At 35.3% G+C, this 27,171-nt stretch overlaps 4 protein-coding genes across 8 annotated transcripts; 1 reads left to right on the top strand and 3 right to left on the bottom strand.

Moving 5' to 3' along the window:
- Positions 1-3,223: 3,223 nt before the first annotated feature.
- LOC148587815 (uncharacterized) lies at positions 3,224-3,775 on the bottom strand. The gene has a single exon (XM_088512846.1). It carries the CDS (start codon positions 3,773-3,775, stop codon positions 3,224-3,226), a length of 552 nt encoding a protein of 183 aa, XP_088368972.1.
- A 5,593-nt stretch (positions 3,776-9,368) lies between these two features.
- On the top strand, positions 9,369-14,999 carry LOC132166929 (Galactosyltransferase family protein). 4 transcript variants are annotated; one of them, XM_059577789.2, is made up of 11 exons: positions 9,369-9,849; positions 10,000-10,063; positions 10,567-10,616; positions 10,764-10,957; positions 12,270-12,333; positions 12,440-12,512; positions 12,974-13,097; positions 13,621-13,708; positions 13,818-13,868; positions 14,617-14,668; positions 14,755-14,776. In XM_059577789.2, exons 1-10 carry the CDS (start codon positions 9,737-9,739, stop codon positions 14,618-14,620), a joined length of 825 nt encoding a protein of 274 aa, XP_059433772.1. In that variant the 5' UTR covers positions 9,369-9,736; the 3' UTR covers positions 14,621-14,668; positions 14,755-14,776. The 4 variants fall into 4 exon arrangements, with proteins under 4 accessions (XP_059433772.1, XP_059433770.1, XP_059433769.1 ...); XM_059577787.2 differs by having other exon boundaries at positions 9,371-9,849; positions 10,573-10,616; positions 14,597-14,668; positions 14,755-14,999; XM_059577786.2 differs by having other exon boundaries at positions 9,371-9,849; positions 14,597-14,668; positions 14,755-14,999.
- An 825-nt stretch (positions 15,000-15,824) lies between these two features.
- On the bottom strand, positions 15,825-18,266 carry LOC132190536 (Ubiquitin-associated/translation elongation factor EF1B protein). The gene is made up of 5 exons (XM_059605559.2): positions 17,958-18,266; positions 17,816-17,868; positions 17,066-17,236; positions 16,666-16,767; positions 15,825-16,161 (listed from the first exon to the last, which is right to left on the bottom strand). The coding sequence occupies exons 1-5, from the start codon at positions 18,193-18,195 to the stop codon at positions 16,027-16,029; spliced, it is 699 nt and encodes a 232-aa protein (XP_059461542.2). The 5' UTR covers positions 18,196-18,266; the 3' UTR covers positions 15,825-16,026.
- Positions 18,267-19,208: 942 nt separating this feature from the next.
- On the bottom strand, positions 19,209-24,163 carry LOC132168002 (hAT transposon superfamily). 2 transcript variants are annotated; one of them, XM_059579059.2, is made up of 4 exons: positions 23,995-24,163; positions 22,541-22,579; positions 20,588-22,219; positions 19,209-19,697 (listed from the first exon to the last, which is right to left on the bottom strand). In XM_059579059.2, coding segments are annotated over exons 2-4 (2,040 nt in total). In that variant the 5' UTR covers positions 22,542-22,579; positions 23,995-24,163; the 3' UTR covers positions 19,209-19,290. The 2 variants fall into 2 exon arrangements, with proteins under 2 accessions (XP_059435042.1, XP_088368983.1); XM_088512857.1 differs by lacking the exons at positions 22,541-22,579; positions 23,995-24,163 and having other exon boundaries at positions 20,588-22,232.
- Between the last annotated feature and the right edge of the window lie 3,008 nt (positions 24,164-27,171).

Here is a 27,171-nt window from a genome sequence, read left to right as displayed (position 1 = left end):
CCAAATGAGTCAAATGTGGGAATTTTATATATATATATATATACGTACCATACTTCAATCATGTAATCAATTTAAGAGGTTTGGAACTACCTTTGTGAGAGAGAGAAACGAATGACTGATGATGATAGAAGAATGGGGTCGGTTGGAGTCCTATGTCGTCATGGCTCACGTCTCTCTTTACATGGAAATACGTGGATCGTCGTCGCCTCTCTTTCTCTTTCGTCAAGCTAATTTTTAGGAAGGAATTTTGTTTGGTCAATATAATTTTACTTATTTTCTCTAGTTGATTGATATCTCTTGTGAATCATTACGGTGGATTTCATGTGCGTTTTTACTTTTTAATTATTCGCTGAGAGCGACCGTCTCACACTGAATAGCCACTCGTCCATATATCCCCATGCCATGCATATATATATATATATATATATATATATATATATATATATGCCCAATTAATTCTTATTATTTAAAAAAAAAATTAATAATTAAATCACGACTTCTGAATAAAAATACAGTAACTAGCCTTACTAATTAATTTACGCGTGAAACGCTAGTCATCTTGTGGGTAGCCAAATATAAATCGGCACAAGTAGTCACGATCTTTTCGTTCTTTTTTATTTTCTCAACTATGATTGTTTAAGCATGTGAGACATGGACATCTATGGTTGATAAACCTCAATTTAATTATCATAAATGTGCTAATTTCACACTAATCCACCTACCAAATTAACTATTGCTTTATAATGCAATCGCACATTGGAAAAATGTCACAAGGTTTAGAATGGTATAAAATTTACAGGAGAAATAAGGCTGTACGTGAGTGTTATTTTTTTTTTCTTTGTTTTTTATTTTAAATATTTTTTTTTTCAAAGCACTTATAACTATATATATGAATACCTCTTCGGCTCTTCGGGAGTATATATATTACATTTGGTGAGTTACAATACTCCTATATAATTGTTTATTAATTTTTGTAATCAAATTTCAATGTAAATGCTCTAAAGCCGCTACAAACCAACTATATCGGGTATTTTCTAGAGTGATCACGCCAATTACTAAGGAATGGGACTCCTTTCAGGTGTCACTTGAGGACCAAAATTGTAATTTCATTTTTTATGAACAATTTTACTTCTCAATAGTAATCAACCGATTCCTCTCCATTTCAAAATAGAGAGAATTCGTTTGCAATTAGTAGAGAGTCAGCGTCACCCAATGGGCCATCTAACCCGATCTTAGTTTGACTGTTCCTGGTAAGATGAGTCTTAAGCTTACTAAATTTACCCTTTCCACATGTTGTGCAAGATCAGCCACAAATAATGCACATCCACTCAAGGAAACAAACGAGCAAACGAAACATCCGTAAATGGGTAATCCTACAACCAAAAAATTGATCCTCCGACCACGATTGCTGTGTCTTTAACCAGTTGAAACCCGTATCTCTCAAGGACAACAGTGTGGGCCACTCCCACTACCATCACCACTTGCATCATCTTAAAAAACTTCAAATAATTGCCGGCCCCGTGTCCGTGTGCTTATATTATAATATTGTGACCACCTGTGAAAGTTACAAGCAATCATATATATGAAAGTTACAAGTAATGATATATGAATATAAGTAGATTGGAGTTTTTTTTCGAATCATCTCGATGTGGCATTTAAAATTATTAATAAATCAAAATTTAATAATGATCATCGATTTTAAATTCAATTGTGATTTTAAATGTCATATCACATTTAAAATGATTCTAAGAGGACTCAAATCCTATTTATATCATTATTAGAAAGTTACATTCTCAAGATTTTTTAATAAAAAATTAAAGAGATCCCAATTATATAAGAAAGTTAGGCGATCATAACTTTAATTAATACTTAAACAAAGAAAAGAACTTTAATTCATTTGTGTCGTAATGGACAAGCGGTTGGCTAAATTAGTAAATTGACTAACTTTTATGGTCACAATTTTATCACGTGGAAACTATCTAATATTGAAATCATTTTGTATGGTCCATAATGAATTCATACATGCATTTTCCTGTTCCTTGCTGGCAATTTTTACATCGTCACCCCCGGGCCCATAACTTTAATTTATTTATTTTTTTAATTGCAGAAGAATACATTGTTATATTAGCAAGAACAAAAGGTTAATGATATTTTACCTAACCTTAGAAGTTGTCTTTCGGCCCTTTTCTTCAAAAAATAGTCTTGAAAAGAGGAGAGCAGATCCTTTTTCCCTTATACTCCCCATTCCTACCCTCCCCCTCTCATCTTTTGGTTTTATTTATTTATTTTCTTTATGTTGGTAAGTATTGTCCGACCAGATCAAAAATTTCAGCTTCTTCGCTATGCATCTATTCACCTTCCACCGTATTGTGTCATTCATCTTTTCCCCGACTGCTACTTCTTGTTGATTGTTTGCTTGTGTCTTTTGTTTTGAATAAGATTTTTCTTCTCTCTTAATCAGCCATCGTGAGCGAAAATGAATAATTAAAAATTAAGTGTGAGAAGTTATTTCTCACAGCTTGAATAGTTCGGTGTGACGGTTATCTCTCACAACTAGTTTAAATAAATTTTGTTAGGAAATTTGGCTACCCATATCTTAGATCTAATATACTTTAAATAGATCTGCTCTTTAACTATATTTCTACATGAGTTAGCAGAAGATTGAAGTCATAGATAGCACTTGATTGTAATAATTTTTTTTTGTATTTATGACTTTGTAATCTCATAGGCTATGATTTTGTAAGGTTTTATGCTTTGTGCTATAAGGACTTTTTGCTATACTCTATAATGCTCGTGATTTGATTAAATTTTCAGATTTTCGTTAAAAAAAATAAAAAAGGGTTAATGAGTGCCTTTACAAAATTGACTAAATTAATCCCCCTGGCACACAAAACATAAGATAAGACGTATTACTCAGCCAAATAAGAATTGAATAATTACATAGATTTGGATTGTGAGACACTGTTGTTTTCCCCATTTAATTGGAATACATCCCATCCGAACATATACTAAAACAATTAAAGATGGATTTGTCTTTAAGTGCGATAAAATAAACTGTAGCAGTTTAAATATAATTTTAACCTTTTTACGAGAAAAAGAAAAAGTGAAAATAAATTTAAACCATTAAAAAATTACAGCATACGAATTGTAGTTTTTTTTTTTTTTGAATCAAAAAGGAATTCAATTTATTCTCAATAGTGGAAAAATCAAGAGCTGTTAAGCTCTATACATCAAGAGCACATTGCTCTAGTGTAACAACATCCAAAATGGAGTTTGGTGTATCTTCCAGCCAAATACTCTCACACACCTCCCTTGTTGCGGCCTTAGCTAACCCATGAGCAGTCTCATTTGCCGCTCTTTTTACATGTCGAATTTTCCACGATCTGAAGGTCTTCCGTACTTCCAAAATATCACCAACAATCTGTCCGTATTTGCACCATGTAGGTCCCGTGTTGGTGACGGCATCAACCACTTGCTTGGAATCCCCTTCTAAAATGACATCGAAGAATCCACTGTCTCTACTAAATTCCATTGCTGCTAAGGCCCCCATTGCTTCGCCCACAACTGGTTCCTGAATAGAGGTCAAAGTTTTGCTCAATACTGCCAGAACCCGTCCTCTATCGTCTCTTATTATTACTCCAATTCCCATTCGATTTTGTTTTGAGTCTATTGCAATGTCCCAGTTGGTCTTCACTTTGCCAATCGGGGGTGCCTTCCATTTCTCCTCCACCATTGGACCCACGATGTTAGCACTCCTCCGCCCAGTGTCTTGCATCGATTGGAATAGCTTAAGACTCTCGGTCGCCTTGTTAACAACCGTTTTTGAAGTTTAATTATTCCCATACCACAAGAAAACTTCTCAAGCCCTCTGTTTACTAACATATTATGCGACAATCGGCATCACTCATCAGAAAAGCAGAGAGACCAAACCCAGAAAATGGTGGTTCAACGGTAGGATAGACGATGACAAGAACGAAGACAATTATGGTTTGGTTTAACGAGTGCAGCTGCTTTTTTGGGTACATGATCATGGCGTTACCAAAATTATTTATTATGATTGCATATATCTCTTTAGTTTAAACTTTATATAAGCCCATGTGTTGTCTCTGGAGGGGTTGTTAAGTGAGTGAAGCGTCTCGCGAGCAAGTTTGGGCTCAGCTCATATAAGCTCAGTTCATGCTCGACTCGAATATTAAATGAAGCGTTTCGTGAACACGAATCCTGGCTCGAATATTCATGAAGTTACCTCGACTTGACTCGACTAAGCTCGTGAGCAGCTCGTATAAGGCTCGAATTGGTAGTTATTCATATAATTCCTCATATTAATATTATATATATATATTTTTCTAATAGCATAATTTTATTATAAAATGATGCATATTCTTTCTTTTCGAAACCAAGTGCCTTGTTGTATTGACTCGAGCTCCATACCTCGCTAGCCAGACTAAGCAAATGCTCATATGCAAGCTGGCTTCTTGAGCTGTTTAAGAGTACTTGAAATTTAAATTTATAATAAAAAAATAAATTAATAAATTAAATTAAATATAAGAGCTAGCTCGTGAATTGGCTCGGTTCGGCTCGATTTTTTTGGCTCGTTCTTAAGCTTGGCTCGAGCTCAAACTCGAGTAAAATTTAAACAAGCTGAGCTCAAACAAGAAAAACTCGTTTACATCCCTAGGACTCTCTGACCAATGTTCCGGGTACGGGGGGATCAATCATTAATGTGTCCTTTTCTTTTTTATATGCATGTGTTTAAACGTAATTAAAAATAATAGTTAAATTAAAAATATGTTCAGTGTAATAAAAAAAAAAATTGTAATAGTTTTAGAAATAATCCACGAAATTTAAAAACAAAATTCATTTTTTAAGTTTGAATTTTCCTTTCTCAAACCACCAAATTGCGGAGTTTGCTAGCTGGACACTGAAAAATGAAAATATTTTTTAATAACAAACATTTTACGTCAAAACTACCATAGCCTTAACTTCGTTAGAGTGTTTCGTATAATTCCATTGCCTAATGGACCATTTGACTCTACTTTTCAGAGTTTTTTTTTTTGTTATTATTATTATTTTAATCGAAAAAGTTAATATGATTTTACTCTTTTGTAGGAAGGAAAAAGAAGCCTTTAATAATCTTCTTTTTACAGTTGCTAATTAATTATAGGGTTAAATACTCTATATCTCTCTAAGGTTTCTCAATTTTTTTTTTTTGTAGTTTCATTTTTATCACAGGAAGTCCCTGTGGTTTTGATAAGTGATCAAGTTAGTCCATTCATTAGTTGATCATTAGTTGACTGTTAGGATTGACACGTGGACCAATCAGAAGTCGACATATGACACATTTAATTTTTTTAAAAAAATTAAAAAAAAATGTACGTTTTTTTTTTAAAAAAAAAATTAAAAAAAAAAAAGAAAAAAAAAGAAACGGAAAAAAATTGGGGGTGGCTAATGGCCAAGAGCCACCCCCAATATTTTTTCCGTTTCTTTTTTTTTTTTTTTAAAAAAAAGATACATTTTTTTTAATTTAAAAAAATACATTTTTTTATAAAAATTTTAAAAAATTAAATATGTGTCACGTGTTGATGTCTAATTAGTCCACGTGTCAGTCGTAATGGTTAACTAACGGATTAACTAATTTGATTACTTATCAAAACCACAAAAATTTCCTGTGATAAAAATAAAATCACAAGATAAAAAAAAATAAAATTAAAAAATCTTAGGAAAGTACAAAGTATTTAACCCTTAATTATAAGGCACTCTGGCTTTCCACATGTTTCTGCAAGATCAGCCAGAAGCTCCATGAAATAATTAATGCACCGACCGTGATAACGATTGAAGCAAACAAATAAAAATTGTGCACTTAAATGGGTCCCCAGGCCCCCAGGGGTAAAGCCGAAAAGCGATTCCCTTACGTGCCCGACCGATATCACGCAGTTTTGGAGGGTTGGAAGCCATAGCTCCCAAGGACAGACAACAACGTCCGTGGGTCACCATCCATCGAATGCCATCACCACTTGCGTCATCATGAAAAAACTTGCCTAGATGCTCAAAGTCCAGCTGTGTGAACTAGAACGATCAGCAAGTGCAAGCAACAACAAAAGCATCAAAACGTTGGGAAAATAGACGAGAGAAACTTTAATTATTTTGTTTTGTAGCGGTCGGCTAAATTGACTTTATGTGGTCCTCATTTTTTCACGTGTAAACCAATAACGACGTATATTTAAAACATTTTGGACGGTCTATAATGAATCCTAAGCCCATGCAGCATTTTTCCCATTCTAGCCTCGAAGATAGTGGCCGCCCTTGGCTCCTGCCCACCCTCAACAAAGGGAGCATGGCTAGCTGCCGGCCACCACCTGGACACATTACTCTGCCAAATAATAAATAAGCATTGAATATTAATAATTACATATTGCAGGATTCTGCAATATCTCAGATCTTTATTATCCAGATCATCCACCACCCACCTGTTGAGACGAGTTGGGTTGTGCTTGATCACTTTAGTCTTTATAGGTCAATCTTTGGGTCCCCAACACGTGAAGCACTTTACTTTTGGGTACCCCACCTCAGAATATATAATATTATAATGTGTTCAGTAATGTTTTGTTGACGTAGCATCGTCACATCAACAACTATCGTTAAAAGAAAAATTAAAAAAAAAAGGTTCTCAACACGTGAAGCAATTTACTTTTGGGTTAAAAAAAATAATAATAATTGAGCAGGTAAAATGAATAATCGGGTAGACTCGACTACGACTCATTAAGACATCCGACTCGATTATCATAGACACGAATATGACTTGTTTAGCTAAACGGGTTAGCGGGTCTGACACGACTATAACACGAAAAATATTCTGATAACCCGACACGACTCGCTTAACTCGTTTAAAATTACCAGGTCATATCGGGTAAATACGATCCAACATGACCTGACACGACCCCTGTCTAAATAGGTCACACGACCCAACCCGTTAAAAAAACCCTTGATGAAAAATGGAAAAAATAATGTAATGTTAATAATAAATTAATAATATACCAAATTACCAATGCCATTGGTTTCTAATGAGAGTGAGAGTGAGAGTGAGAGTGAGAGAGAGAGAGCCGAGAGAGCCGAGAGGGAGAGAGTGGCGCTAGGGGATCTGCTGCCTGGTGGTGCCTGCGAAGTTGCGATAGAGGGAGAGAGAGCCGAGAGGGGGATTGGAAGAGAGAGGCGCTCTGGGGGGGCAATGCCTGGCTGCCTGCGATTTTGCGAAGCTGCAAGGGAGAGGGAGGCGCCGGGGCCTGGGGGGGCTATTGCCTGGTGCCTGCGAAGCTGTAGAGGGAGAGAGAGAGAGACAGCCAAGAGGGAGAGCGAGGCTCGGGGGGGGGGGGGGGGGGTGCTGTAGCTCTGAGTAGTCATGTTTAGCCTTTAGGAATTAGGACATTTTGATTTTAGGGTTTCACTTATTCAGTTATTCTTACCGGGTTAGGTTACTTATGCTGGGGGGGTTTATTTTTTATTATTTAAATAAGTTAACGGGTCTTGCGGGTCACCCGAGACCTGTCTGACCCGTTAACTTAAACGTGTTTGGCGGGTCGACTCGTGGACCCGCTAGACACGAATTTAGACGGGTCTTAATTGGGTAGACCCGAACCCGATAAGCCCAAACCCAATATATGCTAACTTCGTATCGGGTTCGCAGGTCGTGTCAATATTGTCGGCCCTACCTTAACAATACCATGTCAATATAGTAAAATAATAGTGTGATATGTATATCATATAACATTATTCTATATGCATTAGAGTATGCTAGAAGACTTATGAAAAAAAAAAAAAAAAAGTATGCTAGAAGCTACACTGTTATCTTACCGATATCTTATTCTATTGAAGTAGTAGTGTCGATCAACGCTTTAATTTTTGTTTAACAAAAACTTATTTGCATTACCACATTCAAAAATTAAAATGATAATAAGATAAAAGTATAATTCTTAACATTATTCCATGTGTTAACGCAAGTGTGGTGGCCACAGGCCGCTCATTAAGAATTATCATAGCACAACATTTTTTATTTTGTCCCCAAGAGGTAGTTCAATTGGTTAGGACCACGGTTAATAAAATGGAAGTTATTAGTTCAAATATTCTTTTTTCTTCTTGTGCAGGCATGTCAAAAAACAAAAAGAACAAAAATTTCATTGCTAGTCCAAAAGGATGGGCTTTGGGCAAAATTGGCTTTTTTGCTTAAGAAGCTACAATACGGCCTGGAGGATCATGGCCCGGCTCAGTTTGGACCCATCCAACTTAAACTGAATTTATTTATTAATAACCCAAAATGTTGATCGCCTGCGCCAAATGGATTATCTTGCTAAATGCTCTCTGTTAAGCCCAATGGGCTGGAGTCTACTGGGACAGAGACTCTTCTGGGTGAGCAAATGTTTCGATTTGGTTTAAGTGGGTTGGTGTAAACCGACTAGCATGGGCCAAGTCATTTGAGCTCAAAATGGAGACAAACAAAAATTAAAATAAATTATTCGTGTACCCTAAAATCTCCTCTTATATTTTTCTTTTAAATATAACTTAATTAGAAGGCCATTCATTAGAAAAATATATATATATACTTAAAAGCATTTTACTCTTTTTTCTACAATATATAAAAATTTATAACTGATTCATGTTTTATTGAAATAAAGAGTAATATTACAATTTTATCTCATATCTATCTTATAATGTTGATGTGATAGTTCGGGTCAATATTTGATTTTTTTTTTTTTTTTTTTAACGAGTAATGTTAGAAATGACATTTTTATCCCATAATGTCAAATAGTTGTTCCAACCAACCCTTGGATCAATCATTGTTAAAAAAAAAAAAAAAAAAAAAAAAAAAAATTCAATAGTTGATTCAGACTGCTACATTATCGTTGTGGGATAATTGTGTATTAAAAATATGGTATATAATATTACTCTTTTTTTAACTAAGATTGCACTAAGGGTTGGTTGAACTGTCACGTCAACATTGTAAGATAGAAATGTAGTTTATAACATTAATTACTCTAAAATAAATACTCTTCCTAAAATATTTTTAAATAAACCAAAAAAAGATGGATTCAAATTTGAAAAAATAAAACAAAAAATATTGGTGTCAAATTTGAGAAATATTGTGAAAAGTAAATTGATTAAATTTGGTTTAAATTTTTTAAATTTCACTCTAGAACAGCCAGAAAAAAAAAATAAAATAAAAAGCACATAGTAACTATCAAAAAAGAAAGAAAGATTTTTTTAAAAAAAATTAAAAACAATAATAGGATGAAAATCCCTGAAAATCTCCGCTCAAATTGAATGCAGAAAATGAGAAAGGAGGGTTCGAAACTCAAAAAAAAAAAAAAAAAAAAAAGAGGAGGGTTGGAGGTGAACGGCCCACCTGCCGGGCGCACACGGGCCCGCAGGAACTCCGATCCAAAACAATGAGGTGCCGAAAGGTTCGTTACTTCCGTCACTGGCAACTGAAACCCAAACACACCAACCCACTTATCCTCGGACACAGACAGCTCATCCCTCTGTCTCTGTTTTTATAATTTTGAGTAATTCTATTATTTTAGTATCTGAATGTAAATTGCCTTCCATAAACTGCTGGATCTGCTTCGCACCATAACGGCAAGTCCACTTTAACCCATCTGAAACGGATTCAAAATCTGCTACATAATCATCGCCCAGTGTAAGGATCAGACTACAGCAATCAGAATTCCACCAACCGTACAGAAAAATGCAGAGTAAGGGATCGAATACCCGGCTTTCGGGCATGGCTTCTCGGTCCCGAATCCCCACTCTCTTGCTCTTCATGTTTGCCGCCTTCTCTTCCATATACGTCGCTGGCCGGTTAGCTCTCTTTAAACATCGCTTATTCTTTTTTAGCGTTCTCTCTTCCTATTGGATTTACATCTGTTACTGCTTATTCGTTATGTTTTGAGCCAATTTCATAAGAATTTAAAGTTTAATTTTATTTATTTTTTATGGGGTGGTGTGTAGGCTATGGCAGGACTCGGAAAACCGAGTGTATTTGATAAAAGAGCTTGATCGGATAACTGGGCAGGTGGGTAGTCCTTGTTATACTTGAAGTTTTGTTCCTTGTGGTTGTTTTTCATTTCTTTCTCGTTTGGGTATGAAATGCCAACAAGTTTGAAGCCTTGAGTTGCGCGACTTAAAGTGATTCTTACAATTTGTTGGATTAGTTAAATGCATTTTCTATTATTATAAGTCTGAAACATCTATCGTCAGTTCATACAGTGTGGGCTAATTCAATTTTGTTAGCTTGTTGCATCATTTAGCCTTGGAGCGATGTGTTCAGTAATCTGGGATGGAAGGATTAGTATCATGATCAGGATCTCCCATCTCTTAACATTTTCAATTAGTGTTTGATACATGGGTCACAATGAGGTTGCTAGACAATCAAAATGTTCATGGTGAGATTCAAGGCCTCGCCCCTCATTTGACACATGTATATCACGCATATATTCCTGCACAAATATTTGATTCTCTTGGAAGTAATCAAGTTAACTGGTTATTTATTTTATTTTATTTTTTTTTCTATTTTAGGGGCAGTCTGCCATATCTGTGGATGATACATTGAAAATCATAGCCTGCAGGTGAGCTTGTATTCATATGCCACTTGCTTTAGTTTATCGTTCTCAGACTATAGTTGATGATTCTTTGCTATCATTGACTCAGTCGAGGATTTCTATCATTATTTTAAATCTTCACCTTGGGCTGATGTAGTATATTTTGCTTGTTAGGGAACAGCATAAGAAGTTAGCAGCCCTTGAGATGGAGTTGGCTGCAGCTAGACAGGAGGGTTTTGATTCAAAGCACTCAACAGAGACTACTGGGACTAATTCTAAGAAAAGGCCTCTAATAGTAATAGGAATACTGACAGGGTTTGGCCGCAAAAATAATAGAGATGCAATTCGTAAGGCATGGATGGGAACTGGTATATTACTTTGTTTTCTGTGGAATTAATTTTTTTTTGTGTTGGTCAAGTATCATTCCTTTGGTTTATCTCAGAGATGTGTTTCATATCATCCTATATATTAAGCAAGATGTTTGCCCACATATCCAAAACTCCAAACTCATCAGCGCATAATGTCAACAGATGGATGTAGAACTAGAACCCTAAATGTATATGAAGGCCTGAAATTACAATTACAATGAATATTTTTGTGGAAATGCTGTGGTATTTAAGAACTTTGGCATCAGAATTTCCCATAGTACCCATTGCCTTGTGCACTATTGAAGGACTAAACTAGAAGCATGTTGCCAAACAATTAAAACTTCAGGCAGAGTTTTGGTAGTCATTCAAGTCCGATCTACAGAAAACAAAGGTTTCAGGATGTTAATTGCATAATAGAGCAGTACTTTATCTGAAGTTAATAGATGACACAATAGGAGCCTAGGAAGGAACATCAAGGAGACTAAATTACAGAATAGCTATAATCACATAAATAACGTTAACAAAGATAACTTCAGCCGACTAATTGGTGGATGTGATCAGAAAACCTGTGGGATTGATGTAGTGATTTAGTTAGACATATGCTCTTGCAGCTTATAAAGTTGCAGCTATTGGATTCTGTACATCATACCCTTTGATTGGCCTTGGTTGCACATCTTATTACATAATGGATTTGTAGTTGACACTGTCCCCGTAGATGCATAAAATGTCTTGATTGGTAAGTCATAGTGGCAATAGGTTTTTACAAATATCATTCTTAAAATATTAGATAGAATTTATACACCTTTCCTGACTGCTAAAAGTTTAAGAAGATAGATTAATTTAAAGGCAGTGTCTGAGTAAATTTGTTCTTTGACAAATTCAGAAGCAGAACTATCAGAGGATTCTATACAACAAACATAATTGCTCGATTGACATTGCACACATCAGCACTATAAATCCGATTTCTCTTCGTATATCAAATACTTGCAAACTATTAAGTTCACTTCACAAGATGTTCATTCATGGAAATTGATGATATACTTGCTTGTCAACTTGTGTAGCACTGTCGCTTGCATGTATAATCTGTTGCAGTCAGTCCGAGTTACATTTATGTGGTGTATAAAGTTTCTGTTTCTGGAATATTTTTTTCTTTTCCTAAATCATTTTCCTTCAAGTAAGACTTATCAAAAATACTTATCAAAAAAAAAGTAAGACTTATCAAAAATAAAAAATAAAACTAATTCAAGTAAGAACTTATCTCTTTACATTTAGAACCTTTGGAGGTTTTGAACTAATTTCCTCGTCTCTGCAGGTGCGGCTTTGAAAAGAATGGAGCACAAGAAGGGCATAGTTGTACGATTTGTCATTGGAAGAAGGTTTTCTTCTTTTGTTGTTATCTTTATTTATTCTATTATGTTCCACGCCAAAGAAATATAAGATAGTGGCTAGAGCTCTTTATTCTGATGATATTTTCTCTTGCAGTGCAAATCGTGGGGACAGTTTGGACAGGAGCATTGACAGTGAAAATAGACAGAATGATGACTTTGTTATTCTTGTATGTCATTGAATTAATTGTAATTACTTCTCCAATATTTTAAAATGCCTTATTTTTAATGGTTTCCTCTTCTTTTTTTTTTTTTCTTTTTTTTTTTGTAGAAATAAATTTATTGGATTCAGTTACCTAGGTGTATTATTTTTGGCCATGATCGTCGAAGATAAGGCATTTTTCTTTCCTATTATTAATGCTTAATCCCGCAAAGTACATTTTTAGGTCAAACAATGGATAGAAAATAGAAAATTAGAGTATATGATCAATAAACAACACGATTCTAAAGAAACTAGAAAATCATGATTACACAATAGTTGAAGCTCCTAGATATTTAAAATTATATTTTGGTCGCAACTTGAATGATCTGCTCATCCTCTCTTCTTTTGTAGAAGGAACCAAGAGTAGGAAACAAGGTCCAAACAACATAACCTCATTTACCTGATTATTTTTGCCCTTACTGTTGACAGGATAACCATGTGGAGGCAGTTGAGGAGCTTCCAAAGAAGGCCAAGTTGTTCTTTGTTCATGCTGCAGATAAATGGGATGCTGATTTTTACGCTAAAGTCAATGATGATGTTTATGTGAATATTGGTTAGTACTATCTTTGATTAAGTGGATTATTGGGTATTCTAATTTCTCATTGTAGAGAATCTCATCTAGAAAGTTGTGGCACTCTTTCACTATGTCTATTGTTAACGAGTACCTTTTGTCATGGCCTTTTCCAAGAACAAGTATGCAGTATGCACTAACTCAATTCAATAAGCAACTGAACAAAACCTCACCACTTGGACCCAGAGATATATTTTTAACATTTCAATAATATATACAGTCAACAATTTACTTGACCTCTTGTGTTTACTGGTTGATCATTTATTTGTTGAAATATTATGTTTAGATAAATATTCTTCACCTTTAATGTGTGGCATCCTGCTAGTGTTTACTCTTCTCAGAAGACAGATAGGAAACTTTGGTCCTCCTAAGAACTGTTCGTGTTGCAGATTTTCTATATTTAAGGTTTTTCACTATTATATTGTGAAAAGAGCCTTTTTCAGAGTGATAAAATTTTCACTCTATGTCAGTATCTCTTAATGGCTTATCATTTTTTTCTGCACAGATGCTTTGGGCACTACACTTGCCGCTCATTTTGACAAACCTCGTCTTTATATTGGATGCATGAAATCAGGCGAAGTGTTTTCTGAAAAGTAAGTTTGGCCTTAAAATCCTAGGATAAAGCGCTTAGAAGAAGCGATTTGAATAAGAATTTTAAGATCCTACGCGATTCTCATACTTGTAATTACTGGACTTTTTCAGGAGCCATAAATGGTATGAACCAGATTGGTGGAAATTTGGCGATAAAAAATCGTGAGTCATACTGCAACCTATTTCATCTTTTTATTCAAATATAAGTGGAAGCTTTACTGCATTTCATGATTCTAATATTAATGAGTTATGTAAATTTCACTTAGTTGTTTGAAAGGTACAATTCGGTCGAATTTCTGCCAATGTAGTTACTTGCAGATATTCCTAGAAGATATTTTGCAATGCCACACACTATTTAGCTCGACTAAGCATGCATTATGTGCCTAAACTTGCACTTTTGGACAGTTATTTCTCATTAAACAAGACTACTTTGTAACCTAACTATGTCTTCTTCCTTTATCAACTATAGGATTATGCCAGATGAATGCATAATGAAGTTGAGGCCTCGGTGCCCAGCTAGTAAAGCAAGTTCTATATTCTAAATTTGAGTCCATAAAGCACCCTTGGTTTCTGTAGTTCGCCTTTCTTGCCAAATAGATTGTTTGATAGTCATATATTAATCATGTGAATATGCCTAATCTAAGGGCATGATCTACAACTATTCATTTAAGAATGATAAAAGTAAAATTATTCATTACTGCCTCCTTCCCGAAGCAGTGTCATGCTTAACAAAGTCAACAACTTTAACTTTCTGAAGGAGAGAAAGGAAATATTCAAAAATTTAGGGAAAAGTTATCAGTGTGATCACTGCAGGAGTGTTCTCTCGCCTTTTTTTTTTTTTTGCCACATGTTTGCATCTTGAAACTCAAATAAGTTTATTGCATCAACAGATACTTTCGCCATGCTTCAGGTGAGTTATATGTCATATCGCGGGCTTTGGCTAAATTTATATCAATAAATAGGTCAGTTCCTTTCTTTTTCGTTGTATTGGTTTCCTCACTATTTCTTGATGAATCAAGGACTAAATGAAGGTTTTTTGAGTATGCAGATCTATTCTTCGTACCTATGCCCATGATGATGTCAGTGTTGGATCCTGGTTTATTGGGCTCGATGTCAAACATGTCAATGAAGGAAAGTTTTGCTGCTCATCTTGGTCAGCAGGAGCTATATGTGCAGGTGTTTGATTTGATTTACTTGAAAGACTGTTAAATGAAAATATGAACGAGATGCAGATGGATTGTTTTGGAGGTGGTTTTAATGCATCTCAAAGATGTCTGCACTCTTTGAAAAAATTGACAAAAAAGAAACATTTCTCTTTAAAATCTGTTTCTTGGCCATCAAATGAACAATTGAAGATATTCGGTGTTAAATCTGATACAATCTGGAGGTAGAAGAGATGGGAATGTTGGCACACAATGGTTATTGGAGAGGCAACCCAAAGCAATTGCAGAGAATAATGCAAAATTTTCTGTTTACAATGTACCATACTGTCTTCTAGCTCCCTTTGTATTTTTAGGTTATTCTTTCATTCATGGGAAAATATATATATATATATTGAAAGGAGTGATTCTTGTCCACGTTGGAACTTGTAACATGAAGTTCTCATACAGAGATTTCAGCTAAATTTTTTGAAGCAATATGCTGATTTTTTTCTTTTTTTTTTTTAATTAATCAAAATATTATTCAAAGCGTAAGGTGCCAATGTATACAAGAGAAATCACCTAAGTAGTAAGGCGTCCACATGCAATATTTGTTCCGGGTATAGCCTATTTTTGGAGGAATGAGTACGATGTTTTTGTGAGGAAGTGTGATTCAGGTGACTCAGACAAAGGACAATGATCGTTGTCCATGGGAAGAAACAGGGAAGTGGGAAAAAAATCTCCTGCTACAAGAGAATTGCTACACGTACAAAGGAATTTTACAAACAACCCTTACTAACTGATATGGCAAAAGAAAAAGACAAAAAACTTGCCATTTTCTTACCTCGAAATGCTCCACGAAATGCCATTTCTTTGTCTTTTTCCTTTGCCACATCAGTTAGTAAGGGTTGTTTGTAAAATTCCTTTGTAAGTGTAGCAATTCTCATTAGACAAACGCATGTTCAGTTTATTTGCAAAATATATAAAGGAATTCTATTGCATGATAAGATTAGATACAATATATAACCTACTAACAGGAAGGACATAAAATGCACCACATCGTGCAAAACACCATGATGTTCTAAAGCCAGTGTTGAGAGTTCAAAACAAATACACGACTGTTCGTATGAATCACCACTCTAATATTCACTAGTACAAACGGCAACACATTCCCCAAATTCTCATGATGGACTGTTAAGGAAATGAGCAAGTGCCTTGTCTGTGTCGTTGTCATACATGACTAAGGCTTCGGCAACATTGTTCGATGAAAATCCCATTTCTCTTAGAAGCGTGTAGGCATTGACAAATTCTCGAACCTAAAAAGAGAAATGGAAACATTATTTCAGGTAATCTACTGCAAAAGTCAAATTTTAATGCCAAGCTGCAGCAGATCACCAAGTATAAGAGCAAGAAATGATGAGAAGGTCCACCAAACTAGTATATACAAAATTTCATGAGCCAAAGATATTTCTGCAGGCATGGTGGAATGCTGACAAATTAATAGCACTTGGGAGATTGCCTTTGTCCAACTGGGATCCTAGCATGCCATAAAACTATGACTATGATCTTTCAATGAAATAACTGGATGATAGGAATTAAGTTACTTTCAGTGGAATGAGAACCCAATGCGAAACAAAAAAAAAAAAGAATATTGATAGATAACTTTTCTTCATTTTCTTTCTTTGCCTCTCCATTTTGAACTTGATTGGGAACCTCATGAGTCATGACCATGGACTTAAAGCACCTTATGAAGATACAAACTCCAGAGGCCATAGAAGTTATATGGTTGGACTTAATATCAAGAAAGGTTCAAGAGATACCTTGGTTGGATTGTCCCCATAATTCGCAACCGCAAGAGGAACAGCTTCTCGGCTGAGTCCTGAAGAAATATATTTGCTCACCACAGGATCTGCAACAGGACCCTGGAATTTATGGGACAATCACTTTATACCTCAAGAGTCGAAAGCTAATGTCATTTACAAATCTAAAGAGTAAAGACATTGTATTTGTTTAATAAACCTCAAGAACAATTTAGTAATAAGGGGTATGCACATGAATCGCCAATTAAATATATGGGAAACAACTAACCACAAAATTGCTCCTTCACAAAAAATTATTGCATTATTAGACATTCAGGTAAAGTGACTATAAAATGCTCATCCCACAAACTAATATAGTATAAAAAGAAACTTGGAAAACCTCTGTGGAAAATGAGCCTACCGATGGAGATGGAGATGCCGACCCCATAGCTCTAGATGGAAGGTTTTCCAACCCAAGCCTGCTCCAATTTGGGATGTCCTTCTCTGCTTCAGCCAAAATTTTTCTCTCAACTTCAAAGTCGAATTGGAAATTGCTTCGGGGAATATCTCCTACTTGTGGTGACAATTGAGGCTACAAGATAAGCAAGTAATGTCTCAGGCCAATGTAATTTTCCTTTTTCTTTCCTTTTCCCCCTTTTAACTAGAAACACCCAAAGTAACTAAAGCAAAGTAAATATTGCAAGCACTTGCTGTGCATTGTAGTCCATTATGGCCACACGATTAGAAGCCCAAAAAACAAACCACGACAGAGAACCAGATACCCACTATCAATTGCCAATCCCAAACTAAATAAGCAAGCTATACATTTTCAAAAATGACTAACAATCATGCATCAAATTCATAGGATTCCAAGTCCACCAAAAACATTGAGAAGAACCTAAAAGCACTCCCCCGCCAAGTAATATCTAGTATTAATTAATTGACCAATCACAGTAATAAAAAAATAAAAAAAATATGTATATATAAATTAAATTAAATTAAAATAAAAAAGTAGCAAAAATTAGGATTAGAAGCTAAAAACATCACTATCAGCACATGTGCGCACAAGATCGCAGTCACTAAGAAAATTTGTTAAGGATTTAGATTTCGATGATCCATTCGTGCAACAAATTCAGCTATAAACAACGAACATGTAGTAGCAAGATCTTACCGGAGGAGTGATCCGATACTGCGGCTTTATCGTAACCCTAATTCCCAATCCTGCTGCAAAAAATAAAACAAAACAAAACAAACTCAAACAAAATCAAATCAAATCAAATCAAAATACAGAGTAGATGAAGAATTAGACGCACAAGAAGGGGACGGGGTGATAGTGGAGGTGTGGTGGTGGTGGTAGGGAGAGGGAGCGGGGCGACTTGGTGCGGAAGGAGACATGGTGGGGCCGGGTTGACCCACCCGAGGATAGAGCGACGGTCCGTACATCGGGTGGCTGGACGGCGCCGATGATGATGATGATGATGTGACTGCCCGGTACATCGGGAATTGTACGTCGTATGATTGACCGGACCTCGTTCTGAAATCGTAGTCCATCCACAAGAGCGAGGAAATAAGTTTTCTTCTTCAAAGAAAAGAAAGCGTAGCGAGGGAGAAAGAGGAGTAATGGAAGGAAGGACACGTGTATCTAAGTGTTAACCTCAAAAACGCGGTTTGTACCGACGTTTTTATTATTGGCACTTAGCAGTCTAATTACGATTTTCTCTTATAATTTTCATTCAAAATCAATATAATAGAAAAGCGTGTACAAAATATAAGATTATAATTATATAAATAATCTTCTTTTTAAAAATTTAATCCAACGTATAATTGAGGAGCATGAATAAAAAATACAAAAAAATAAAAAAATAAATACATATAATATTTTGCTTTTTGACCATATATTTCAATCAAGTAGATTGGTCTATATATATTGTATTTGTTATACGTGCAAATACAATAGAGTAGTTCTTTGGATCGCCACAATGATCGAGTATGTTTTAATATTGTTCGAATTTAAAGTTTGGAATAAATTTGTGTCCGGTCGGTAATGGTTTCAACATGTGCTAAAGTCCTCATAGAATACTTGTGTTCCAATAATATTAATGTTATATACTACATAAATATCTCGTTATATTGACATGACAATGGTTAGTAGCCATTAGATATTTTATGAGAGATGCTATATATTATACCTCTATTTCACTGGACATCTGCCCTTCTATTAACCTTGATTTTAAAAAATAAATAAATAAACTGATTAAAGGGCTATTACACTCTACCACGTCAGCATAGTGAAATATTTATGAAGATTGCTGTGATTTGTGTCAACCTCCTACTATTGACATGCAAAAAAAGCTGTTTTATGAGGTTTGATGAATAGTTGTAGCAGAAAACCTGATCAAACATTTGTTTATCAAAAAGATTTTTTGTTTCTTTTTGGGATGAAAAAGAAAATCAGCGTTATGCTTTTCAAAGAAATAAAGGGAACTTTGAAAAAGCAAAACGTTGTTGTCATTGAGCAACTACGGATCAACTATTCATCAACTAAATAAAGAGGAAGTCCCAACTGTCAAAGAACAGATACAATGCATTTCTAGAAATTTGGAAAGGAGACAATAGATACAACATGAGCAATTGAGAGTCACACAATTACAAACCAAATATGTGGTCACTTCCGCCAAATATGGCAGCATTGAACTGTCTCGTATTCAAGTCACTCCCATCCAAAGCAGTACCAAATCGATCAAGCCACTGAGTAGGACTTGGGCTATCACTCTCCTCTACCCACTCTGAGGTCATATCAATGTCATCAAATTGAATAGGATCAGCTTCCAAGGACTTTGTTCTCATTTGTCTAGCCAACTTTAGATTGTAATTTATATATACAAGGTCATTCAACGTTTCTTTATCGATCTTGTTCCGCTTCTCCGAGTGGATTTGCTGAAATGTGTTCCAGTGCCTCTCGAAAGTGAAACTGCTGCAAACTTGACTAAGTATTCTAATGGCAACTCGTTGCAACACCGGTGCTGAGTCGCCATATTGTTCCCACCAAAGCCCTACAATGAATTGGCAGCAAGTTTCAAACAAACATAAAAGCAGGGAGTTTGCCTATTAGAATGCCCTATCTGTATTTAGCAGCAAGTCTGCCAATTCAACAAATAATAAGTATAGACAGACACATTATTGCAGATGGCAAATTCAACAAACCATGGAAAAATTTGTGTCAACTTTTTTTTAAAAATAATTTTTGTAAATAATAAATCAATAAAAGGCATCGCACAGAACACCCTCTTGTAATTCTTATATGATAATTGCAAACAATGACCAGTAACCTTGATGCATAGATCATTGTTGATAGCAATTTGGATGTCTTATTTTTCAGAGTAATGATGGATACACACCAAAAGAACAAAGAAGAAGTAGCAGGGTCTTTGGCTGCGAATATGCAAATGTCTGTATCCAGACATTTTAAGATTGAGTAACCTTCTCTTTTTCCTCTTATAGAACCAAAATTAAACTCTGATATTTTTAGAATTTAGCTACTCTAAATCTGGTGAATAATCCTACTTTTATTTTTATTTTAATAAGTAAGACACCCCTAAGACTCTTATCAATCTGAATTCTCAATCCAGTTCAGTTTTGTGCCTGAAATGAACAAACTAGCTCTTAAAGCCTCCAACTTGGGACTTTGAAATCCTGGTCTTTATTTAGGATATCACCTAAAATAGGCTATTTCTGCAGCTAAGGGGATCACTTCAACCATAGTGATAAAATGCCCTATAATGGGCAACATGTTGTTGCAGTGTATTTTAAGGAAGCAATCTGCCCCTCACATCAGCCTTAACTCTGATATGATGCAAGATGCAGTTTACAAAACATTCTATGGTACAAAACTTGCTCTTTGATGCACATAGACATGTTTTATAGTGAAAATTTCTGTACTTACCAGGTGAAACTGTATCTCTTGCTTCCTTTGCTAAGTTACAAGCAAACATCCCTCTCACCTTGGTAAAAGTACATATTTGATTGGTGATGTCACGTCTCATATCAGGCAGAGGAAGTAATATCTCCAGAACTTTGTAAAGATCTTCTTTCATTGACGGAACGAATTTCATTTCAGGATTGTACTGGATACTAGGGTTCAAAAATGCTGCTGCTGCATGTAGAGGTGAATGGAGCTGGTTCCGCCACTTTCTATCTACTATATCTAAAAATGTCTTGCACTTATTCTCATCCATTATATAGTATGTCCTTATCGATTCCTTGGCCCTGGTCATAAGTTCATAAATAGAACCCACAGCCGGTTTTCCTCCAGATACTTCCCTCAACACTTTCAGAAATGGCTCAGAGATGGCCACACTCTCTTCCACTGCTCTCCAGAAATCATTATCCTCAACAAAGGTAATACAAGTTATGCTTTGTGGTTTATTTGTATAAGAGGAGTTTGTCGAATACTCAGGGCTATTGAACATAAGCTTCAGTCTAGACCTTTGCTTCAACAACGACTGCAGTGAGAGGAAATTGGATATGGACTTTGTGATACCAGTCTTAATGAGTTCCTGCCCCCCAGTAAACTGTTTCATCAAATCAAGCATCGAGGCATTATTGTATATGAACTTTGTTATGGTTTGTGCTTGTAAGATACATCTGTTCACCCAATCTACCTTCGAAAATTCCTCCAAGATTAAATTCAAACATTGAGAGGCACAGGGAGACACGAAAATGGTTTTATAGTTCTGCAGGATATGGTTTGCAATGCCAGTATAATTAAAACTACTATCCATGATAATTTGCACAACATTTTCTAGGCCAAAATCTTGAATAACAGAATCAAATAAATCAGCAAGGCATTTTGTGTTCTTGAAGTATGAAGATGCATCCACAGATTTATGGAAAAAGGTCCTGGAAGGTGACGAAACTAGAAAGTTAATCAGAGCTCTTGATTTATTGTCAGTCCACGTGTCTGCAATGATAGTACAACCCGTGGTAGACCACTCTTTTTCAACATCTTTTGATTGTAGGCTCACTTCAGACTTGATCCTTTCCAACCATGCAGTCTTCAACATCTCTGCTGATGGACCTGTAAATCCAGGACCACACTTTGCTATTGCCTCAATCATAAGCTGATATGATGAAGAACGAGCAACACTGAAGTCCAGCTTATTCTCAAAAAAAAATAGAGCAATACTTTTCTCTGCATTTTCTTGATTGTTCAAAGTGGGAGGAGCCATTGGTGTTACAGAAGGGAAAACTTTCGAAATTGGAGATGATGCATCGAGAAGGATAGGAGCTTTAACTGAAGAGATATTGCCAGTAGATCTGGCTTCTGTTAGCTTATTCTTTGTAACACAGGAATTTTCTTTTGTGTCCTCCTTTTGTGTTATTATAGCTCTTACCCTATCAGTAACATCATCTCTTACTTTGGTACATGGATTTACACCTTTACTTGGAAGTCGAGATAGATGATGCTTCAATCTACTGATGCCACCATTAAGAATTCTTTGGCAAAATTTGCACATTACCTTATTTCCTTCCAATTTCTCAGCATACTCCCAACAAACATCTTTTTCTCGAACCACTGCCAGCATATAATGTATATTAGTTCACATATACGTTAGTAATTTCTGTTTTCCCGACATCTCCCATCAAAACAAACCAATCATGGCAGGTTGACACAATTAACCTCATTCAAGATGCTACACTCTTAATGTGGGGAAAACAAATAATACACAAATATGTAAGGACACAATCTAATCAAGCAATTGATGGTGTTATTGGTATAAGACCATAATAAGTCATAAATTTCCAAATGTTGAAGCAATCTATTGCATGGGACTGTAAATCCTGCATGCACCAACTTCTAAACACAAATATTACATCATAGAAAACTTGGACTTACTGAGGATATAGAAGTTGTTCAGGTATCCTGTATGTTGACCTACACACGGAGCAAACCAGAGTTAACCCAAGTATCTGAATAAGCGTGTATATAACACATGAACTAGTTAAACTTTTAAACAACTCCAAGAGCTCAAGAATAGGATGAAGCCAAGGTTTCAAGCATCTCTATAGGATAATTACTTAAAACAAGAATACTGATGAAATAGCAATAACAGTAAAATATGATATGTGTGCGTGTGAGAGAGAGTGCCTTTTTGAAGATGATAATTAGATAAACAAATGGTGAAAGATACAAGCACGTCCAGCAAGCATTATGTGACTGAGCATTTAAGCAGAACAGAAAACTCATAATTAAATTCTAAGCAACTAAAAAGAATGGTTGACACAGCTTTCTGCATCGCGATGTAGCAAAGGAAAACTATAAGCAATCATCAAAGTAAAGATTGATACCACATCTTGAATGAAAGACTGATAAGAGTTGAAATATGAAAAAAACAATATTGGCACATCCTGAATGGCTGAGAACCACCAATAAATGAAACTAATGAAATTCTTAAAACGTAAATTTTAAATGGTCAGATAACGTGGGCAGTTTACTTCTATGTACATATTTATATAGCTCAAATAATCTACCCTACTAACTTGCCAGAAACAGAATTATTAAGAAGTTCAGCAAGATCCAATTAAGGGGAACCAGGCAAAAAAAAAAAAAAAAAAAAAAAAAAAAGCTCAAATAATTTGTCAAAGTCTCATCCAATTGGCCAACTTCCACCATGAATGCAGAACATTCCACTAGTTTGTTTCAAATTCGATTGTTTTGCTTAAGCCTGAATTTCAAGCACACTTCGGTTTCTTTCTTTTGCTATAATCCATAACAGCGAATTCCTGCATGAATTTCAGCCCGCAGATAAATCTTATGGCTTCCTACATTCTCATCCCAACTTCAGAAAATTTCGATATAAAATATTTCAATCGTTTTCTCTGTAGATAAATGCACAATTCAAGTTTATAAACAGTGAAAAAGATACACATATCCATACAAATAATTCTGGTTTTCATCTCTCTCTCCCTCTCTCTCTAACTCTCTCTCATGTAACTTCCACATTGTCTTCTACAATAATCCCGATCTCTGTTTACACTCAAAGTCAACAATTTTCTTTTCCTCGGTTTCATTTTTCCCCGGAAGCACTTCCCGTCGAAACAAACAGAGGCTCTTGCTGAACCTGTTTGCAATGTTACAAAAAGAAAGTTCCAAGTTTTCCCACACTTTCCTCCACTTCCTCAGCAACCAAGCAAAAACTTAAACCTATTTGGCTCGAAACGTTTCAAATTATACCAAGCACAAAGAAGTATTCGAAACATATAAAAGCAAGTGAAATTGTTTATTTCGGAAAATTTATAAGGAAATAAATTTGATAAAGAGAAATAGCGAGAAGTTTTAGGAGAGCTTACAGATAGAGAGAGAGAGAGAGAGAGATTGGGTCTTCTCGACGGAGAGATAATCGGAGGTTGCTGAAGATTCTGGGTCTTTTTAATTTATCGCGATATTTAGAGGGTTTGGGGTTTTTCGGTTGTTGGCTTTTTTCCTTCCTCTTTATCCTCTCTTTTCTCGTCGTCTTAGTTTTTTCATTTCTGCTTTAACCTTTTCATTTGTTTTCTGGCGATATATCGCGGACAGCTTGTGAATACAGCCACTTAGGTGTGGACACGTTGATAAAGATATGTAAGGTGAAGAGTCTGAGCTGCGACGTCGTTTAGGCATGTGTGGGAAAAGTGAAAAAACTAGGCACTGGAAGCTACTCTTGTATATCAGAGCCAGGTTTCGATCCTGGGACCTGTGGGTTATGGGCCCACCACGCTTCCGCTGCGCCACTCTGATTAGTTGATGTTCATTCCTCCCAATTTTATATAACAAAAACGGTTCTTTAGTTGGGCCTTTTGTTCGGTACAGGCCCGTTGTTTAGGGCCATACACTTACCAAGAACTGATATTCTGCAACAAGCTAATAAAGGGTTAAAAACGATATTCTTGACCCAGTAGTGAAGGATTATTTTGAGGAAACAAATAAACTATGATTTATTTTATTTATGAGTAGCTATTCATGTTGGTATGTCAGATTTGAATCATGTCAAAAGCATAAGTATAAAACTATATAATTCAACCATAATTCAACCCGTTTAAAGATTCATCAACTATAATTTGTTAAGTTCATGACGAATTTGTGTTCAATTTGCAAGTCGTGTAAAAAAATATCGACCCCAGTTTTAAGTAAACAACTGTTGTCATTTTGGTGCTCTGGTCACTGTTGGGAGAAGAGATTCTTCTTGTGATCACTGTTTGGGTGGCTGAATATCAAAATTCTCCCGTCAATGAGTATGACTTCTTCAAAACCAGCTGAGACAGAAGCCCAACTCTGATCAATACAAAAATAATGTGATTACGAGTGGAAATAAACAAGAAGCCCCCACTTTCCGCAATGTCTGTAGTTTTTTAATCCGTTCAAATTTGCTTGCTAAATGTCAGCTTTTACTATAACAACGTGTTGAAGTATGGCTCATAAACATAAGGAAAATACTCTTTGTTGCGTGCAGTTTTGATCCAACTAAGAATGTCCTTTTGCATGTGGATGAAATTTTTTTATTCAGCATTTGGTCGTTACCAGGAAACCACAACACTTCTCCCCAACCCTTCTCTTTGTTACTTGATTACATTGACCTTAATAGTTTGCATATTAACTAATAGAATAATTGACAGGCGGCCAAGGTAGCAATTTAATTCATTCAAAATACGTGCGCGAAGAAGAAAAAGTCTAGCATAAGAGTTTGTTGGAACAGGCCGATAGTCGGTATAACCAAGATTGATAATCTAGGAAAGTATAAAATAGTGTCGAAAAGTCTCATTTCTTACCTGGTGTTTGCTGCCTTTTATAGCTTACTTGCCGTAATTGCCCGCCATGTAACGTATGTTCATTAGAGGCTTTTATGTTGTTTCATTTCCTAGTCACCCGATTCCTGCAAACGATCACATCATGCTAGGATTACAGAGACTAATGCCGATGTGTTGAAAGAAGGGATTCGGTGCGATGCTTTGTGGCTATCCTCGATTCAATTGATCAATAGGGCAAGTATCAGGCTATTAAGCCTCATATTAACATTGAGTGTTGTTAGGACTATTACAACTTTTATTACAAATTGATAAGGCAATTTATAATTTGCGAAATGATTAAATAAATAAAAAATTGAATTGTCAATTTAATTAATTAACAGCTGACTTATCAACTATACGATCTTAGTTATCTCACCAATAAATGATTATTCATCAATCTGTAAAAAAGATTATAATAAAAATTGTAATACTCCAAATATTTTTTTATATTACCATTACGTATGTCCACGCATGCTACTCTATTTAGATTGTTTAAAATCGTATTGGCATGTACATGACGAATAAGTTGAAAATGTGGATAAGTAAAAGAAGCGTATTATATTGGTAATGGGAATATAATAGGACATATATCATATGTTATAACATAATTTGGTCACCCTTATGGTGGTCCATGATCAAGCACCACATTCACAATAATCTAAGCCTTTATTATGAGCTAATATGTTAAAGCGTTGTGGTTGGTGAATGTAGAGGAGTCAAAAAGAATGTGCAAACAAGATTGCCATCATAATTTCATCAAAAAGGCATTAACAACTTCACTGAAAATTTAGAAACAATATATTTTTTTATTTTTTTTTACATATATAAGACCAAAAAAATAAAAAAAAAATAAAAAATCATAATCATATGGAAAGGAGCAGTTGATAAAGGTGGTGATAAACCTGCTCCTCAACCCACTAATGGCTCTTATATCCAATGATTGTTGACATGCTAGCTATATTATACTTTTTTGTTTGGTATAATACAATTTGAGATCTGGCTTGGGTGCATTTGGAATTGGACCGTCGTGATTGAACTGATCATATACTCAAATAAGTGATTGAACGGTCCAAAACTTATTCAAATAGGTGAATCTCATATTAGTTTTCTTTCCTTCCTAAAGCTTTTGTTAATGCCAAAATCTGGATCATTGCTCTTCTTGGGAAAGTAATTAAGGTTTCAAAACAAGCCAATCTGGGGCACAAAATGGGCAGCAGCCCATTACTGCTTCGGGTTATATATATCCATGTAACTCTCTTTTGTATTCTCTCCTTCTCTTGTTTGTTTTGGTCATAAATAAATTTTTTTTAAAATGTGGTGTTCAAAAGTCAAACTTGGCCATTTCATCACAGGCTACGATTTCCCATGCAACCGTCCGGGCCTTTTAATGCCAGCATCTTCTCAGAATCAACTAAATTAACTAATATTGAATGGAGGCATTTTACTTTTAGCCAACAACAATAAATTAATTGGATAGCTGGCCTCATCATCCGGCATATAATTGTTCCTATTATTTCCGAATCTCATTTACATATTATTATTAAAATAATAACATGCATGTTATAGTGTAAATAACGGTTAAGATTAAATCTTTCAATTTTTTTTCACTTTCTATTGTCAATGGGTCAAACAAGAGGATTAGGGAAGAGGTATATATATATATATATATATAAAGAGAAAGTTGGTACCTCTTGTATTGGATCT

Source organism: Corylus avellana, chromosome 2, assembly GCF_965113065.1.
Source record: "Corylus avellana chromosome 2, dhCorAvel1.hap1.2, whole genome shotgun sequence".
NCBI lineage: Eukaryota > Viridiplantae > Streptophyta > Magnoliopsida > Fagales > Betulaceae > Corylus > Corylus avellana.
This window is presented reverse-complemented; position numbering and strand designations above follow the sequence as displayed.